This window comes from Phalacrocorax carbo, chromosome 5, assembly GCF_963921805.1.
Source record: "Phalacrocorax carbo chromosome 5, bPhaCar2.1, whole genome shotgun sequence".
NCBI lineage: Eukaryota > Metazoa > Chordata > Aves > Suliformes > Phalacrocoracidae > Phalacrocorax > Phalacrocorax carbo.
Genome location: NC_087517.1, coordinates 12,477,200 through 12,496,094, shown reverse-complemented (window position 1 = coordinate 12,496,094; position 18,895 = coordinate 12,477,200). Strand labels below are relative to the sequence as shown.

At 40.3% G+C, this 18,895-nt stretch overlaps 1 protein-coding gene across 6 annotated transcripts in view; it reads right to left on the bottom strand.

The window, feature by feature from the left end:
* The window catches only part of MYLK (myosin light chain kinase), a 224,540-nt gene that overhangs the window by 148,703 nt on the left and 56,942 nt on the right, over nucleotides 1-18,895 (bottom strand). For 5 of the 6 annotated variants that reach the window (XM_064451202.1, XM_064451206.1, XM_064451204.1 and 2 more), the window contains exon 2: nucleotides 12,056-12,213. In XM_064451202.1, coding sequence (XP_064307272.1) covers nucleotides 12,056-12,205 — 150 coding nt within the window. In that variant the 5' untranslated portion in view covers nucleotides 12,206-12,213. Of the gene's footprint in view, nucleotides 1-12,055; nucleotides 12,214-18,895 lie in introns of those variants that run through there. The other variant, XM_064451207.1, reaches the window with a different exon arrangement.

The window sequence follows — 18,895 nt, the reverse complement described above, 5'->3', positions numbered from 1 at the left end:
TATTTCCTCCATATAAGAGAAAAACAAAGAGATGTGTATTGACATGTGGTGCTGAACTATGAACTGGGATGACTTTTGGCTTAAAAATCATATGAAGGCAGGTTTGTCCCCAGACACTAAATAATGAAGTTTTGCAGCTTAGGCAGAGAAATATATGTGCTGTTTCAGGCACCCGCTAGAGATCCAGTAACCTCCAGTAACAGAGTGATAGTGGCTTACAGACTGCACACTGAAAACTGGGTATCTATGGATGGAGAATCTCACCTTGCCTGCTTTAGCTCCTGACCATACCCTTTGGTTGGGTCCTGAACCTGGTTCATTGGTTGCCATGTCTGGGCCCATCAGTAGGCCCTGTTAGAGCACACAGCCCTGCCTGCTGTGTTTGGGGCCTGTGGGACCACAGCCCACTGGTGATGGCACAGCCTGTGCATGGCTCACTCTCAGCTCCTGGCTCACTTTCCTTTGGCGAGAAGCCAGCCCTTGCTGCTCCCTGTCAGACAGACTGGTTTCTCTCCTTCATGAATGGGTTGAAATGCAGACAATTCACAGCAATGTTATTTTCTGTTCAGCATGCACTTAGATGCTAAGGAGTCCAGATGTTACATGTGAAAAAAAGTATGTTGTCTGCTTTTGCCCAGTAGGTTTCCAAACTTCATACTGTATCCATGCGCGAACAGAGCCAAGTAACATGTCAAAAGCAGAATTTTTAGCTTTGGAGTCTAGGTGCTAGAGTGAGTGCAGGCTGAGCAAAACCACAATGAGTAATGATGTGTTTTGATTACAAACCTTCTCCACATGTGGCCTTCTGCAACGATTCTGAATACATCATGCTTGCTATCTATTAATGACTACTTTCTTTTCCTTCAGGAGAAAGGCAGAATTATACCAAAGAGTGTGATTTTATGTCATTTGGTGTAATTTAGGTCACACTCTCAGGTACACATTCATAGATAGTCAAATGCATACTTTGCTATTTTACCTGCTCTCATAGTTACATATGGCACTGAACCCCTCCCTGACCTTTGTGGTTTCATCAGCCAGATGAAGGCAAGGTGCTGGAGTATAGTTTAAGCCTTGCTTATGATTGAAGAAGGCAAATATATCACTAGTTAGCTAAATGCTTGTCTGAAAATATTTCATCCTACCTTTTGGGTCAGCTAGAAAAAGGAAATTTAAAGTTTTTCCAACTAGGGGCATATTTCTAGAAGAAAAAAAAAAAAAATCAAACCACCAAAATAACTTTTCCCCATTTCATCCCTCTCACAGCATTATAGGCTATTGCAGCACAAGGAAAAGAAAGTCAACTGCTCACACTGTTCTAGTTACTAGGTCTCCTTTAACCTTTAAACCTGTTATGACTGTGAAAGGAGTCAAATGTGCAATTCCCCAAAAAAAGGCAAATTTAAAACATCGTAATGATAAGTTGCAGTCATGTTTCATGTACCACTAAGAATATTTATTTAAATAAGAAAGCACAATGCTACATGATGAGTTTTATTGCCAGTGGAATTGACCACAACAGAGACTTATGCACTGGCCCAGAGGAGCAAGGAAGACTAGCCTGGAAAAGATGATGATATTTTTCAAATTAAAAGCAGAATTGAATAATTTAATAAGACTTTGTTGAAATCTGAGAGATTCATGATTAACCATCGTGGGACAAGAAAAATAAGAATTATACTGACCGCTTCTACCCTCTACTTACACAGACTCAATGTCTGAACATATCTTTGTTCAGCTATTTACGATATGTTGATTAGCTGTTTTCTCTGGGGAAACAGCTAGATTTTCTTCTATTCCTTTTTCAGACATATTTATCTTATCCCTAAATGGTGGACTTCATTATTTGTCATGGCATTTATTCCATCATTACTTTTGTAAAAGACTGAACTTCCTTTACACCACAATATGAATATTTTATATCTCCTTTTCCTCTGCAAATTTGTCTATACATAAATTAAGAAATTTTTCTCTGATTTCTGTTTAAGGACTACAGAAGAATAGCAAGTCCAGAAATCCCTACTAATGAAGTAAATTTTCTTCAAAATCAACCCTAGGGATAACCCTACAGATAAATCCTTAAACAAACACACTTGCTTACTTTAGTTGACACAAAGCCATGCTTTACAATGACACATCACGGTAGTGGGTGATCACAAAACAGGTATCTACAATAGACTTCCCAGAGTCAAGAGTTTGTTGGTTCCCCCAAATCAAACCAGGAGCGGGTAGATGCAATTAAATCACACAGAATTTTATTGTCAGGTTCCTCATGTGATTTTAATTGCTTCCATCTCAAAATCCAAACCAATTGGAAACACACTACAGAAAAAGTAAAGAAAGAACAAGTGGTGACCAAGAGCAGCACAAATGCATGGCCTGGCTTCAGCTAAAACAATGCTGATTTGGGTAGGTACTGCACAAAAGAAGAGATTCTCTTTAGTTCCAGATGTATATTAGTTGATATCATAGAATCACAGGTTGGAAGGGACCTCAGGGACCATCTAGTCCAACCTTTCCAGGAAGAGCACAGTCTAGACAAGATGACACCCTGTCCAGCCGAATCTTAAAGGTGTCCAACGTGGCTGAGTCAACCACTTCCCTGGGGACATTATTCCAATGGTGACTGTCCTCACTGTGAAAAATTTCCCTCTTGTGTCCAATTGGAATCTCCCCAAGAGCAACTTGTGTCCATTCTCCCTTGTCCTCTCCATGTGACCCCTTGGAAAAAGGGAGTCTCCATCTTCTCTGTAGCTGCCCCTTAAGTACTGGTACACGGTGATGAGATCGCCTCTAAGCCTCCTTTTCTCAAGGCTGAACAAACCCAGCTCTCCCAGCCTATCCTCACATGGCAGCTTCCCAGTCCTTTGATCATCTTGGTAGCCCTTCTCTGGACCCCTTCCAGCCTGTCCACATCCTCTTTTTATAGCCGGGACCAGAACTGGACACAGTACCCCAGGTGTGGTCTGACAAGTGCTGAGTAGAGCGGGATAATGACTTTATCTCTTCTGGTGATGCCCTTTTTGATGCAACCCAGCACCCTGCTGGCCTTCTTGGCCGCAGCAGCACACTGTTCGCTCATGTTGAGCTTCCTGTCCACCACAGCCCCCAGGTCCCTTTCCGCAGAGCTGCTTTCCAGCCAGGTGGATCCCAGTCTGTGCTGCACTCCTGGATTATGTTTTCCCAGATGCATGATCTTACACTTGTCCTTGTTGAACTTCACAAGGTTCTTGCTGGCCCACTCCTCCAGCCTATCCAGATCTCCCTGCAGAGCAGCTCTCCCTTCTGGAGTGTCTACTTCCCCACTCAATTTGGTGTCATCAGCAAACTTCATCAGGCTACACTTGATCCCATTATCCAGATCACTTAAAAAGGTGTTGAAGATCACTTATAAAGAGGTTACAAATGTTCTAAGAACGTTCTATTATAATTATTACCATTATGATCTTTAAAAATTGTTTATGCTCCTTTAATTACAGTTGCTAGTACCAAAACAATGAAGGATAGGGACCAAATCTTTCTGCCATTGCACAGAGCGAGAGAGAACTCCTGTCCTCAACTCATTATAAATAAGCAGTCAAGGTGGGAAAGGAGATAGAAAGCAAACAGAATAATAAATTTGATAGTGGCAAATAGCACATTTCTTCCACAGTTTGGGGGTGGGTGGGCTACTGAAAACAGGCTCAATTGTACAAAAAAAAAAAAGAAAAATCAACTATGAGAAATGGCAACTGAGAATAGGGATACTGTACATCCAGTCTTCCCCAGTCATGGCCTCTTCCATGCTTAGAAATTTTGTCCGGGTGGAATTTGAGGATATTCAGCATTGTCTAGAATTTCTGAACGTCTGGCAGATTAGAGCAACTCTGCAAAAGGTCTGATCAAACTTTGCTGCCAAACATCCAGTAATCTTGGCTGTTGCCTCAGCGCATGGATAAATCAGTTGCATGGGATGGTGTACAAAGTCCAGCACTTTTGAGAATCATTACACACACTGCATACAGGCTGAGCAAGGAGTGCTTAAATACTTGTACCTGAAAAGTCCTGAGTGCAACTATAATGGCCACCGGTGACAGGGAGACAAGTATGAAGTAAATTTATGAGTTAAAGAGACTGAGAGACAGAATTGGAGATCAGACCACCACTTCTGTCTAAAACCTAGAAATTTCTTGAGCAGCAACTTGAACCCCTGCAGTTTTTTCTAAAGGACATATCATATTCAAGGCAGGGAAAATGGGTCAGCACAAGGGAAGCATCTTTGAGTAATTCTGGGTGTAAATTACACTGTGTGGGTAAGCAATTTTGACTGAATCCTACCTTAACTGCCTCCCAGCAGAGCAGCCATTCCCACTTTGCCCTTGTTTAAAGCTGAAACACTTGAGTTGCTATTTCTATATGCCAATACAGAGTAATACAATAAAATAAAACAGATAAAATAATGCATGCATTATTTATGAGAACATGTCAATGGGTAAAAAACCAGCACTGCTGTAAGGTAATATATTGGGAGGTCAATTACACCAAGGAAGAAAAAATAACAGTAGAAGGGTGAAAGAAGAAAAGCCATGTGCAATAAGCCATTCACAGCCGCCTATTTCATCTGTCTATACTCCAAAGTTTGTTTGATAAAAAAAGTTTCAGGAACTTCTGAACGCACCACATTTTTCCCAAGAATGCTCACTGGTATGTGGAAAAAAGATTAAATAAAATCTCCAGTCAAATTGATAACTTTTTCAATTCTTTGCTCCCAAAACCATGCCTCAGTGTTTCATATCAGGTTTCTGTGAATATCAGTGCATGTCTCCTGTGAAAACATGGATCTTTCCTGAGTTACTTCCTCATATGGCTCAGAACAGGCACCCCTCCAGAAAGTGCAGATCCAAAGCCACTGGAAGCTTCATGCAATTAGCTGCCCAGTACATTTTGTAACAGCAAACATCTCATGCCAACAGCAAAGGATTTTGTGCCATGTCATCATCCTCTGTCATTATACGGGCTTCTCTCATTTCAGATCCTGCCGTCTCAAATCTAGACGTACAATGTAATTAAGGCATATTTCTGGAGTGCCTGCTGACTGAGTCTTGGAAATGGAGCGCACATTGCTGCTTCAAATCCAAAGCAAAGGGAAGATAAAGCTTTTTGCCATGCAAAGCTGGTGCAGCAGCCACAGTAAAACAAATTGGTTAGATCTCAGTTTTTCCATTAGTACGTAGTTGAAAGGATTTACAAATGCTGTGGGAGTGTTTCCCTTCAATGCTTCCCTACCCATTATCTCTTAACACACACATAAATGGGTCTCCCCTCTGTCTCAGAACAGATGTCAGAATCACTGTCAATCTTCCCACTGCCTCTTGTTTCTCATTGCCTGATCCCAGCTTATTTTCTCAGGCACAATGTTTCATAGAGTACCTGTGCAACCAGCAGCAGCACAAGCAGCTCAGAAGTTGACAAACTGATGCACATCATTGGACTTAACTGATTCAATAGGGTGTTGCAACAGCAGGGTGGTAGAAGGACAGCCAGAAAGCACATTAAAAGGGGCAAAATTTGTCATTGACCTGGCTTGCCTTAAAGTTTACCATCCAGCTCCATTACCTGGAGTGGGATGGAAGGGGAGGAGCAGAACAGTAACTACTCAATGGGCAGCAAACTGAACTAAGTACCCCAACATCTACTCAGACTATGGACTACGTGTCAATACATCAAATCTAGCTCCCTGGGATTAGAATACCAGACTAGATTTAGTAGTTTGATATCTTGGTTCTGGCAATGAACCATATATGATGGTTCACATGGAGCAGAAAAACACCCATACTGCACTGTTGCCAACTGTGCAATGCTTTATCCAATGAGAAAAATTCTTTCCTGACCCCTAGGCAATCAGTCTGTGGTCTCTATCATGACATTTGGCTGTTCCTTCCAAGCAGAGCTGTCGAAGTATTCTTTAGGCTCATAAAATTAATGACCGCCAATATTACCCTCAAAAATTATACACGTGTGCAGCCAAAGCAGGTTGAGTTAACTGCTTGCCATAATCAAATGCAGAGGTTAATACCACTCTGTACAGGGAAGGGTTTGTTGGAGACCGATGGTTCTTTGACTTGTCATTTTTTACTGCTCGACACTCCGTGACATTACAGTAAAGAACCAGAAGTAATCATGCTATATTTTTGATGTAGCAAATCTATTGCTATTTAAGTTCAGCAAAATTATGTGTGGTCAGCTAATCACATAGTTATCCGCTACAAATGCTTGTTTTGGGCAACCACCTTAATTTTTTTTTTTAAAGCAACAACCCTGCTGCAGACTATTTTATTGGTCTCAGAACTCAAAGCTTAAAATAGCGGGGAAAGATCAAGAGACTGCAGTTCAGTGGTTAGAGAACAGTAAAGATTCTCATTTTTTGTTCTCCACTTCTTGCCACAGAAGCCTAAGTAAATCTCTCTATGCCTTGAAGTATCTTTTTGTACAGAAGTTACATGGACTAGGGAAACCTGGATGACAGCACCAACATTCACTGACTCCTTATGGGGCAGTCACAGTGCAGAGCCTGCTGGGGCCAGTCCATCCTGCTGCTTTATTCACTCACACACATCACCAGAACTTCAGGGTCCCAGTATTGTTTTCTGCCACAGAAAGCCAACCTGCTTTCTAAGACATCCCCAGACAGTCATGAAAGAACTTTTCAGTGCTTCTAAACACAGAAAGGGAACTGGAGGATTAACTTGCCATCTTAATACACACATGGCAAGGCTCACAAACCCAAGCAAAAGCTAAACCTAAGCCTTAATGCCAGGATGGGCCAATTCAGGCTGAGAGCAACACTTAAGCTGTGGGTATAAGCTGATGTAGAGTGGAGTCAGGGCAACATTTACATAACTGCTAGATTCTACAATGGAAACATACCTTCCCCTCTAAAGAGTTACAGCAGGAACTTAGAGCTTGATGAATAAAGTTGTACAATATTTAGAAGTCAAATTTCTAAATATGAAGAAGGTAGTCTCAAAAAGGATGGAGTTTGAGACATAAGACAGGCTTCAGTATTAAGTCACTGAGCCTGTAGTCTCTGAAAGACCAGTAAACAGGATACTACGAAATCAGGTAGACACAAAAACATTGTGGAAATCTGTGGCCAACCTCTGCTGGCCATCACAAGAAAAGGAAACTTGTACAGATTTGCGGATTCCAGTGAAAAAAAAAAAAATCTTTCTAGGGGCTTCTGCCCAGCACTCATTAATATATGCTGCCATTTTCATGAGAGTTAGAAAAGCTAGCAAATTTAATGGAAATGTTTAAAAGCTTTATTTCATTTGACTGTACAGAAAGTTATACTATTTGCATTGGGTTACTGTGATGTTTTGAACCTTTGCTGTGGAATACTGCAGCTGAGTTTCAGAGAGTAAGAGAGACTGAAACAAATTGAAATTTAAGCTAATATATGGCTAATGATCTTGTACTTGTAGGTCTGCATAGTAATGTGCTCTGTGTCATGATTAAAGTATCCTGCACAGTTTCAGAAAGTAAAATTTAGGAACACCCTAAGCCTGAAAGAATTTGATAGGATACTCTGCTTGGATTATGAATCGATCAAGTGTTATCAGCAGCATCAAAATACCTTGTGTGATAATTTACAGATGCTTATTCGGGTGCTATGGCTGAAAAGGATTTCCCTGTCCTCTCAACATGACGTTTGCCACAGAAACACCCATAGTATTTGCTACACAGAAAGAAATCTCCTTCATTAGTGCCATTGAGCATTATAAAATCCAGCGATGTTCAAATGAATTAGAAAGAAAGATATACAATCACAATTTAATGTTGCAAAGCACTGATAAATATTTCAATGATTAATACAGTAGAGAAAGAATCAGCTTAAAACAAAGCCTGGTAACACTTTGGCTTGCTCTTCTTTTCCAAAAGTATCTTAAAGGCTCTGACAGAAAAGCTACAATGCTTTAGCACAAGGCAGGAGATTACTACCCTGTGCTGTTCACTTCACATGTCATGTGCAACTGAAGAACAAAACATCAATTTCTAACAAGCTGGGAACCTACAACACAATTTCATAATAATCTGGGATGGTTTCCCTAAAAATCACCTCAGCAACTGATTGATGAACAACTGAGATGCCCATGCAGCAGACGTTTTGGGGAGCATTTAGAGAAGGTAACCTTGCCTTTGCTTTACTAAGTGGTTCCACCCCTAAGTTGGCGCTCCAGGCCAAAATCATGCTCATTACACTCGAAAGATTACGAGCTAACTTTTTATGCTGCGGTCACATTGGAAAACTGAGATATAGATAAACCTGCTAAGATTTTAGTAAGAAAACCAGGGTGGCTGTGGAAGGAACAGGAAAAAAGAAAAAAAGAATTCATGTTAGTGGCAACTCCAGTTCCTTTCTACCTCCAGTTTCCTACATTTATGGGCTATTTCTCAATTTCTGCACCCCTCTTGATCTTGAATTGCCATTTCACGCAATTTATCTGACATGTCGCTGGAAAGAAAAGCAACAAGTTTGACTCTGGGGTCCTCTCTTCCGTGTTCACTTAATGAGGGTACAGGATCATCACAATATCAGATTTATATCCTGTCTTGGGTTCTCAAAACGTTTGTTCTTTCTGATAAGATAAATTCCACTGCAGAGGAACTCTTTGAAGAAAATCTCCTGTCTAGCCATTCTTAAGGCTTTTTATTTTTCTTTAGCCTGACCTAGTTTAATATTTATACTGTGTGATGAAGCAGAATATCAGCAACAACCTGTCATAACATCTGTAGCCTATTTTCCAGGACAGTATGTTCAGAAGCTACTGCTATTACTAAATCCTAATAAATTGTTTTTATTAAGATGGTCCTTCTGAACCTCTGGAACATTAAAGTGACACAAGAAGCAACATTGTACTAACCAGCTGAAGATGGACCAAGATGATACAAGCTCTGCAGGCTGCTGCAGCTACCAAATGGCAATATCCTTTCAAAATGCACTGTTGCATTCCCCCTCACCCTGCTCATGATACTCTACTAGGAGCACAAACAAAGTACGAATTTGAACCCACCAGTTGTAAACAACAGAACACCATCTCCCCAACCATGTTACTTTATAAACAGCAGATCAGACAGACTCACTTTTAGTCGTTGGTATTATAGTCAAAAAACTATTTTTTCTTGCATAAGGTAATACTCTCTATGTCCAATTATTATAATGTGGCTTGTTGCCTGCCTCTCCCCCTAAGAAAAAAAAAATTTAAAATTGCAAGTCTGTATCTCAACCTCCAGCTAGGGTGGATTCCACTACCTGGAACTAATTCACAATGATTAAGATTGGCTGTTTCATGTCTTCAGCTGTGTTACACGTTTTTCTCACCTGTATTAGCTGAGAGAGGTAAAGCAAAGCTTCTCCAGGGCAGCAGGCTGGACTGAACAAAAACCAGGCAATGCTGCCTGCATAGCAAGAGGCCAAAGTGCGAGAGACAGTGGCTGAAATTGCATCATCTTGGTTTGCCAAACCATTAAGGCAGGCTACTTGCCACAAACTAATTGCAGATCTCACATGTATTTCAGTGAAGCTGTGCTCTTAATGTTTGGCACTTACAAAAGCACTTTGAGCAAAAAAGATTTCAGCTCTATGACATGCATGCAATTAGTATATCATCCCTGTTTTAAGGATGGAAAATTAAAGGTCTCAGCAATGCTCATATACCAAATGGGCAGAACTGGAATTCAGATCTTCATCAAGTAGGATCTGTTCCTTCAAGGAACTTAAGCCTATCAGTTTAGTTATCACTGAATCTGTCTATTTTTTCCAAGCTACTAAAAACCCTTTCCAGCCTTCAAAGTGACTTTAGAAATGGGATAGGTATCTCTGAAAAATTAACACTTTAAAACCAGTTCTGAAAAAAACGCAAAGCAGTGATGGCACTCTAGCTTGTAAGTCATTATATTTTACAATTGTTTCCATATGACTAGTAATAAAAAGTCTGCAGAGTGCACTAAAAATTGGAAACATCCCCCTTGAGCTTTTAATTAGGAAACATGAGAAATGTAAGCCCAAATCTTAGCAACATCACATGCTTCAACTTTGATTTCACTGTACTGTTATTGCCAGTTGCAGTTGTCTGGAAAAACCAGTCAGAATTAGAATAGTATTGTGCATAGGTGTCACATGAATTAAGTAGCAACATGTTGCCATTTTTCCACTGTGTCTGCAACAAAGCAAGGTGAAATAAAGGGCGGGGGGGGAGGGGGGGGGGGGATAAAAATAGTAAGAAGGGAAATGCTTGCTGGGACTAGCCAATGTCATACACACAGAGGGTTTCTAACCGGTGCCTTAAAATCACAATAAAAGTAAGTTAATTTTTCAGAAAAAATCCATCTAAATGTTTGATAAAAATCTGTTCTTTGGTTTAAACACTTTCATTACAGTTATCTGCTTTCTATGAAAAATGCCAAATTTTCTTTAAAAAAGTCATATCCGAGAACTACTACTGAGTTTTTGTTTTGCACTTATGCTGGTTTTGGCTGAGAAGGGGTTAATTCTCCTCACCGTGGGGGGTCGGCTACCTTTCCAGCTTCCCGCGCTCTGCCGCGTGGCGGGGGGAGGGGGGGCTGGGAGGGGCAGGGCCGTGGTGGGGGCGGCTGACCCCGACTGGCCAATGGCAGGTTCATCTCATACCACGTGACACCATGACCAGTATATTGGGGGGGGGGGAGGGGAAAGGTTGCAGCTCAAGAGCGGCGCGGCGTCGGGCGGCTGCGGTGCGTGCGGTTCGTTTCCGCGGTTCGTTCCCCCTCTCCCCTCCCTTCCCCCCTCCCCCGGGGCTTTGCGCCTCTCGTTGTTCTCCTTTACATTGCATTTCTGTTGTGGTTTCTTTTCATTTTAATTATTAAACTGTTCTTATCCCAACCCACGAGCGTTACCCTTCTGATTCTCTCCCCCATCTATCGGTGGGGGAGTGAGTGAGCGACTGTGTGGGGCTGAGCTGCCGGCTAAACCACGACAGCACTTAAAATCATATACTCCAAAAATCATTTTTCAGCCCAGTTCCTGTTGAAAAATCCCAGTTCCTGACCTGCTCCTTCATAAACAAATAAGATAAATATCAGATGCCCTCTGCCAGCCCTCTGTTTAAGTTAGAGTTTCATAAGTTATGAATTTCCCAAATTCCTTCTAACCCTTGCTTTTGTTACGGTAAAGTTGCAGTTTCCTGCCTCAGTCAGACAAGTCCCACCACTTCAAAGATTAAAAAAATGCGGTCCGTTTGATGCTATAGCTGTCAGCTATATCATTGGCATGCAATCAGAGCATGACATGGACAGAAGGAAGCTGAAAGGGCTGAGAGGGAAAACTGGCAGCTCCAGGAAAAAGATTTGGGTTAAGGGAGGAGAAAGGAAGACAGACAGGACAAGGAAGAGATCATACCTTGATCGAAGCATGAAAGAAACATGGATGCCAGTAAGCGGAATTCAATGTCCAAAGCATGAGTGGAAGGGGAGAATCTGGGATCTACACCCCACTACACACCCTTTTAAACCCTTTGGGTTAACAGGTTTCCTTGAACAAACCAATGTTTCCTCTGCAAATGCTCTTTTTACTTTCACATTAACATGTATGGGAGGTGGTGCAGATACAAAAATGTCACAATTCTTTACAGATTCCCAGCTTGACTACTAGGAAGAATGTGCTGTAGCAGGGTTAGATTTGCGTTACGCATGAAGCTTCATGAACAGGCAGATTTGGGGTGCAGGGAGTTGAATACACAGTAGGAGAATATGTACTCTCTGATTAGAGACAGCTCTTGAAGCAGTTTTCCATGGATACTAAACTCTGTGCCTGGCATGCTCAACTAGGTTGTACTTAGCACATACTCAGGTTTTGCAACACACTCCTCTACTCAGTAACAGACCTTTAATGGTCCTGCCTCCTCAGAACCCTGGTGTATTCTTCTTGAGTAAAGGTCCTGTATTGCAGAAGCAACTTTTCTGTCTTTGCAGCCTACTAGGCAGCTTCAGGAAAGGGCAACACCAAATGGAGAAGCCCTCCAACATCTCTGTTTCTTACCTTCCCCTCAAATCTCGCGGTGGCTCCCAGCTGCACTCGGATATTCCGAGGAGGAAGAGTAAATGCTGGTGCTTCAACAGGCACAGGGGGGCTGAGTGTCAGGGAGGTTTTGGAGACTCGAGTAGATGTCACCAGTTTCACATCCCCCATGATGTGGACTGTAAAACAGAAACAACTGGTGATATAGAGGTTATGATGATTAATTACTTAGATTACAGTAACAGCTAAGGATCAGATCAGGAGCAGATTGTCCTGTATGCATGCTGTATTTGTATACATAGTAAGACTCTTCAGCTTAAGGTGACAAGCGCCATTTTCTGGGTGGGGAACTGAGACCCAGGAAGATCGCCTGGTGTGCCTACAGTTGTGGTCAGGGTCACAGCCTTGAGCTGAACTCGCTTTGAACTCTCAAGTCCCAGGCCAGAGCATTAACCAAAAAAGTCATCCTTTATAACTGCATTAAAAGGTAATAACTTATTGCAGGAGGATATTTTCACAACGTGACTTTGATTTTCCTGGCCTGGAATACACCAAAATCAATAAGTCTCAAAAGTACAGCCAGAGCTAAACAAGTACTTATGAAATAGAGAGACCTCTGTTTGCACTGGATTTAAGTTGCAAGCAGGAATGTGGAAAATCTGATTTTTCATACCATGCTTTCAAGATCTTAAGAAATATCTGGATATCTCCCTCCAAAGAACTGCTAGTACATAGCAATACTTTTGCAGAAATTCCAAGTGTCTACTGCAAATCCTTCTACAGCACACAGACCAGTAAAATAGCATGGAGACCAAATTTCATAGTGCTACAAAAATGGCATTTTAGAGACCTCCTTACAGATATCTGCTTCAGAGGGATTCTTCTGCTACATATTTCATACTTCCCAACAGAAAGCAAAAATCACTTTATTTCTAAAAAGTAAAATTTTGGGTTTTCCCGGAAAAAAAAAAAAAAAGTAGCTGATCCTAGTATTAATTCCTTGAATTGTCTACATAAATTAGAAGCCCTGCTGTAAAATGCCTATTTAATAGACAAGTATAACAAAGAAGAAAACCTGAGAAATGCTTGACCCACCAATAAGTCATGTTGAACCAATGAAGAACACTGGGCTTCCAGTCATAATCCTCTGCCATACACACCAAACCGTGATAGACTATGAATTTATTAATCTGATTTGGTTGAAAGTTACAATAAATAATACTTGAGTGAACGGTGAAACTTCAATTCAAACAAGAGAAAAATCAATTAAGCTAGGGCCACATTATTCCTGACTGTATGAAGGATACTTTTACTAAAATGGGCTGCAGTTATTTGGGGAGCAGGGGAACACAAGACTCATTCATTTCCAAATAGGACTTACACTCGAATGTCACACACATGCATCTGAAAACCCATCCTGAGAACACACTTTTTGATATAGCATACCTGACATGCTCCATAAACATACAGAAACACCTTCTCTACATTGATCAAAAACAATTTAAGAGGGCAGCTCCTCTCACAGAAGTTTAAACATCTAACTTTTAGACTAATGTTGAACTAGAAGCTTTGGCTCTTTCACAGTCAACAAAGAGGCACCTCCAGAGGGTGTGTGTTGTTCTAAGGTGCGAGAGACAAAGAGCTTTCTGCTTCACACCATGCACTTGTCAGGAATTATGGCTTAGAAGGCAAATCCTTCCAAGGTATCAGTTAAATTATGTATGCACACAGATTTTAAAAAAAAAAAGTTTGACATTTCCTTCCTCATTCATAAGAATCCAGATGACGTGGACTTTGGATTCCTTCTGGAATGGTGTTCTGTTAGCATTTCTGTATATCAACATGCAAAAACCCCAAGAAAATCCTCTAGTGTTTTAAACAATTGAATTGCTGAGACCAACACATAAATGGAATAAAGATTATTTCCTTAACCGTGATGCAAAGCTTTAAAATGATAAATTCTGTCTTCATTTACAGGGGAGTTAGTCTTGCAGTGAATCTCTGTATTGGCATCCAGTCACCGGAGAGCATAGTGTAAGTCTCCCTTTCCAGTATAAGCAACTTTGAAAAACACAAACAGAAAAAAAAACCTGCCAAAATTATCTGTTTTCCTTAACTTATCAAAGAACCATATGAAATCATAATATAATTTAAATAAGGAAGAAACTGATTGTATTCCAGAAACAAGAAATGAAATTGAAGACTTACTTATTTTGTAACAAATGTACTTAGCACCCTAAGGGACAGAGAATGACAGTCTCTCACAGCTATAGTCACTACAATGAACAACCATTTGCCTGAGAAAGTGAGAGAATTATTCTTTCAATTAGTTTTTCTTTCATTAAGGACAAGACTCCAGACTCAGTTCTCCACTCAGCTAATACTTCAGTTTATCCCAGCAGACTTTCAATCAATTGCACAGCTGTAAACTGATCCATACTGGGTCCATATTTTCCAGCATATTTTTAAAATTTATTTTTCTTTACAGATAAAATACAAACATTTTTCAAATATCAAATTGCCTTAAGTATCAACTGTGATCTTCTGTAACTTTTAGTATATGACATTGATAATTTTGTATCTGCTTACCTCTTAGACTAAATCCCATTTTAAGGTTTATTTCTAATTTTCCTTTTTTTTCCTGTCCTCTTTCTCAAAGTGTTTCCTGAAATGTCTCTTTTCCACAGATGATCTTAACTTTTTGACATGCTCAACTAACTACTCAGTCTTCAGTTTTTCTTTTCACATGTTGTTCTCTGCTAAGCTACACCTTTCCATAGCCTATAAATGCCAACATCTGCAGTGTCTCTCTAGCTATGAAACTCTTAACTAATAAATTGGTCTGCTAATACAAGCCTGCAATAAAATTTTCAGACCACCAATACTGCCAATAACGTGCCAGGTATAATCCAGATGCTATGAAAATCTCCAGTCTGAAGACACTGTAATGCATTTGATTCTATAAGAAGCCAGTAAGAAAACCTATCCTTCCACACACATCTGTGTCAACTTTGCAGAGAGTTTACAAAACCAAAATTACATCAAAAAAGCACATGCCCCCTAAACTTTGTTTTAAAAATAATGTTGTAAGAGTAGTAAAACTGAAAACATAATTAAAAAGAAAACAACAAACACAACATTCAGAATCCAATTCATACTTGATATTCACCCATGCAAATGGAACTCCGTTCTGGTCAATGCCATTATAATGGCTGAAACAAGCAAGAGAAAACTATATGCACTACAGATCCTCACAGGACTATTCTGTAGGGACCAAATGCTCAAGTGTGTGTCCCTAGGTACAGTGCACTGCTTATGCAGGGTGACTTTAAGGAACCTGTTAGGCATGACACTTGCTTACACACAGAAACCTCCACATGGGTATGCTACAAGACCAAACTCACCAAGCATCTGAAACAGCCATTGGCACGTGTGTGGAAAATACACTGTATCCAACATACACTCATCCTCCAAGCATCACTGGGCTCAGGTATGTCTGGACTGCACTAGTCAAAGTCCTGTGGCTAGGAAAGACCTTCTGATGAAAAGACTGAGCTAAAGCCCAACACCAGCTTTCCAGTGATTTCTCTGGCTATTCAATCAAGCTCTACACAAAATGAAATGAAACAAACAAACAAACAGGAGAGGGGAAAGTAGAAAGAAAGAAAGAAAAAATCCTAAACAGCTAAGCCACTCTTACTGGTCAGGTTACATTTCTATTGCATGCTGGTAAGATACCAAAAATCGTCAGCAAATTGATGCCTAATAAAGTGAGACTGTAAAGCATAAAATAAGGTAATAGCTAGTCTTTTCCATAAACACCTCTTGCACAGATTTATGCTTTTCTAACTAAAGTGTCTGAAGGGGATTGAATTTGCAAATTAATATTAGTTCAAATCAGCACAAGCAGTTTTCTAGCAACATAAGCCTCTAATCATCCACATGTAGCAGTCCGACTATAATTAGCTACGTGTGCTGAAGATTTTTCTAGGAAATAATCAAGAAGTATTTTTTTTCAGCTTTGAGGATATTTAACAATTATGTTCCCAAACAAAGCAATAATTCCATGTTGTGCAGTCTGGTGTTACTATGGAACTACCATGTCCAAATATTTTAAAGAAATAATGTTCCAGAGAACAAATCTTATTCAAGCTTAAAATTTTATAGGATGAAAGCAGACACTTAAAAGCTATGGAATGTATCTGGGTTTTTTTCTTTTATTTAAGCAACTTTCTAGAATGAGCCTGTCCCTAAAATATTTTTCTTAGGTATTTCAAGTTTGCTGCTGAATAAGATTACAAGGATGCGACATGAACTCATAACGTTTCATTTCACATGCTGTGCACACCTAGACTGTGATCTTTAAACAAATCCAACTGTTACTGAAGTTGCAATACAAACATTGTGGTATTAAGCATAGAAAACCACCACGCAGATGTTGGCTTGCAGGGTAGTGATGTGGTTAGACAGCATTTCTAATCTGGATTTTTAAAAAATTCTTAATCCTTTCTAAAAAGCACACAAATCCTTACAAATTCTCACGGTGTGCCCTCTAATCTTTCTAATACCAAAGCAGACTAATGTGTTTCAAGCATTTTCTACTGGGAACAAATCTCTGTCACTCAATACTCTGCTCACAAAAATAATCCCCAAAAAAGAAAACACTAAGAAATCCACCTCATAGGTTTTTTTTTCCTCCACTTATTTTATGTAAGTAAATACTTAACATCAGCTTCCTACAAAACCATTTAATTATACTAATTTCCTTTTACCAAGTCCTTCCTCCAAGGCAGAAGAAAAATGAGTTGCAGAGAGAGCATATGTGTGCATATGTGAGAGCAAGCTTGTGCAAGCGAGAGGAAACCAGAGCTGCCAGCTGCAAAACCTCTGTTTGACTCAAGTGTAGAGTTGCAGTAAGTTGCAGTAAGTGGCACATTTTTACTTGGTCCAGCTATTCTGTTATTTTAGTCAGACTGCCTTCAATAACCTCTGAACCGTCTCTGAGAACTGGATAGAACCTTCTGAGCTCTTTAAAAATATGAGCAAAAGAGCAGACAGCCCAGGCGTTGGAGCATTTGTCTGCTGTTTGGGAGTCCTGGTCGAATTCCCTGCTCCGCAATGGGCTGCCTGTGTGACCTCGGGCAGTCACTAAGCCTCTCTTTTGCCATGGCTCCCCATTTGTAAAGTGGGGATTATTGTACTTCCTTACCACAAAGAAGTGCTGTGAGGATAACTATATTAGAGGGTGGGAGTCAGGCTACAGTAAAAGGACCACATAAATAGCATAACTAGCAGAAAGCACAAAATTACCGTAAACTTACAGGAAGCTGGATCTCATTACAGATTTCTTTTTTTATAAATCAGTTGGGGAGTGTTTTCAAAAAGCACACATTTTAAAACACTAGGTAAAATTTATTCCCTTACACATATCACTGAATTCAGAGTTTTGCTGGGGGCTAAATGTTATCCATTATACTTCAAAACCTTCAGTATTTAAAAGAGTTTCTTTCACTTCTAGACCTGCTTGATAGCTTCCCCTTTTCACACACCTTATTTCCTTTCCTCCAGCTTCTTTCTTTACCACAAGTACTAACATGTGGTTACCATACTTCTATACAAATCTGTAACCGAACACATTCTCCACAGAACTACAGAAATGAATTTTGCAGCCATATGACTGGTGATTATCTTTTCAGTCTTGCCCTGCAAGACCACACAAGGAAGTATCCTGCCTCCTGTCAGCTACCGGTACCCAAGAAACAGCATGTAGGAAGAACAATAAACCACAGTGGATCAGCAAAGGTGATGAAGTCATGTGTAGATTAAGCAGATAGGAAGAAGTTGAAAGCCGGAACAGGAAGCAAGGGGCTTGTAACCCTACTAGTCGTAGCCATGCTATTCCAGGCGGCTTCTCTTTCACACCCAGTAATAAAACAGGAATTCCTCTGGTAAAGGAACAGCAACAAGATTATGGTGTTGCAAGCAGGACTAATTTGAACTGGCCATGCTAGTAATACAAGAGAAATACACCTTTTATTTTTCTAAAGGAACAATAGGATACAGTCCACAAATCATGCTTTTGTGATGTTCAGACCTTATTGTGCCTGTGCTCTGCTATTTGTAGGTCTTGCTAAGTGTTGTTGTCAAGCAGAGCCTCAGAATGTGTCCTGACACTATGACAGCAAGTGAGATTTTTCATCAGCCCAGGCTTGAATGGGGTTTCTTCCTCTGTCATCTCATCCATAAATGATCATCATCATCTCACTTGCTCTATACACACCTAGTTTCTAGAAAAGCCCTTTTGTCATAAAAATTTTCAAGGCATTTTCAACCCAGACCCCTAAGTGTTCTATCCTTTTCTAGTAAAATTTGATACAACTATTAGGCATGGCAGTAGGAACAGGATCAGATGCCAAATCTTCACACACAACTCCACGATCCAAAAATTTTGCAAGTTTTAGCAACACCATACATGTGAAATCCCTGGGTATGTTCCCACAACACACATTTGCATAACTGTCCCACAGAAATGGGTATTACAGATCACCTTGAAATTTGTGCTAAAGCTTAGGCTCATTAAAGTGGCAGCAAAAAAGTTCCAAATGAAATTACAATTTCATTTGGGACCATCATGTCAAAGATTTTCCCAGAAGTAAGCAAGTTCTTCAAATCCCATCATTTCAATGCCTTGGATTTCACACTCAGCAAGTCAGCAGCCATGAGGCCTTGCATTAGCAAGAATCTTGCTTGTACACAGAAAAAGGAAAGAACAGGATCGAAATGTTCCAGGTGCTCATTTTAACACAATACTACTACAGCCCCTATGTTTTATTCTGCTACAACAATGTTCTCCAGGCTGCT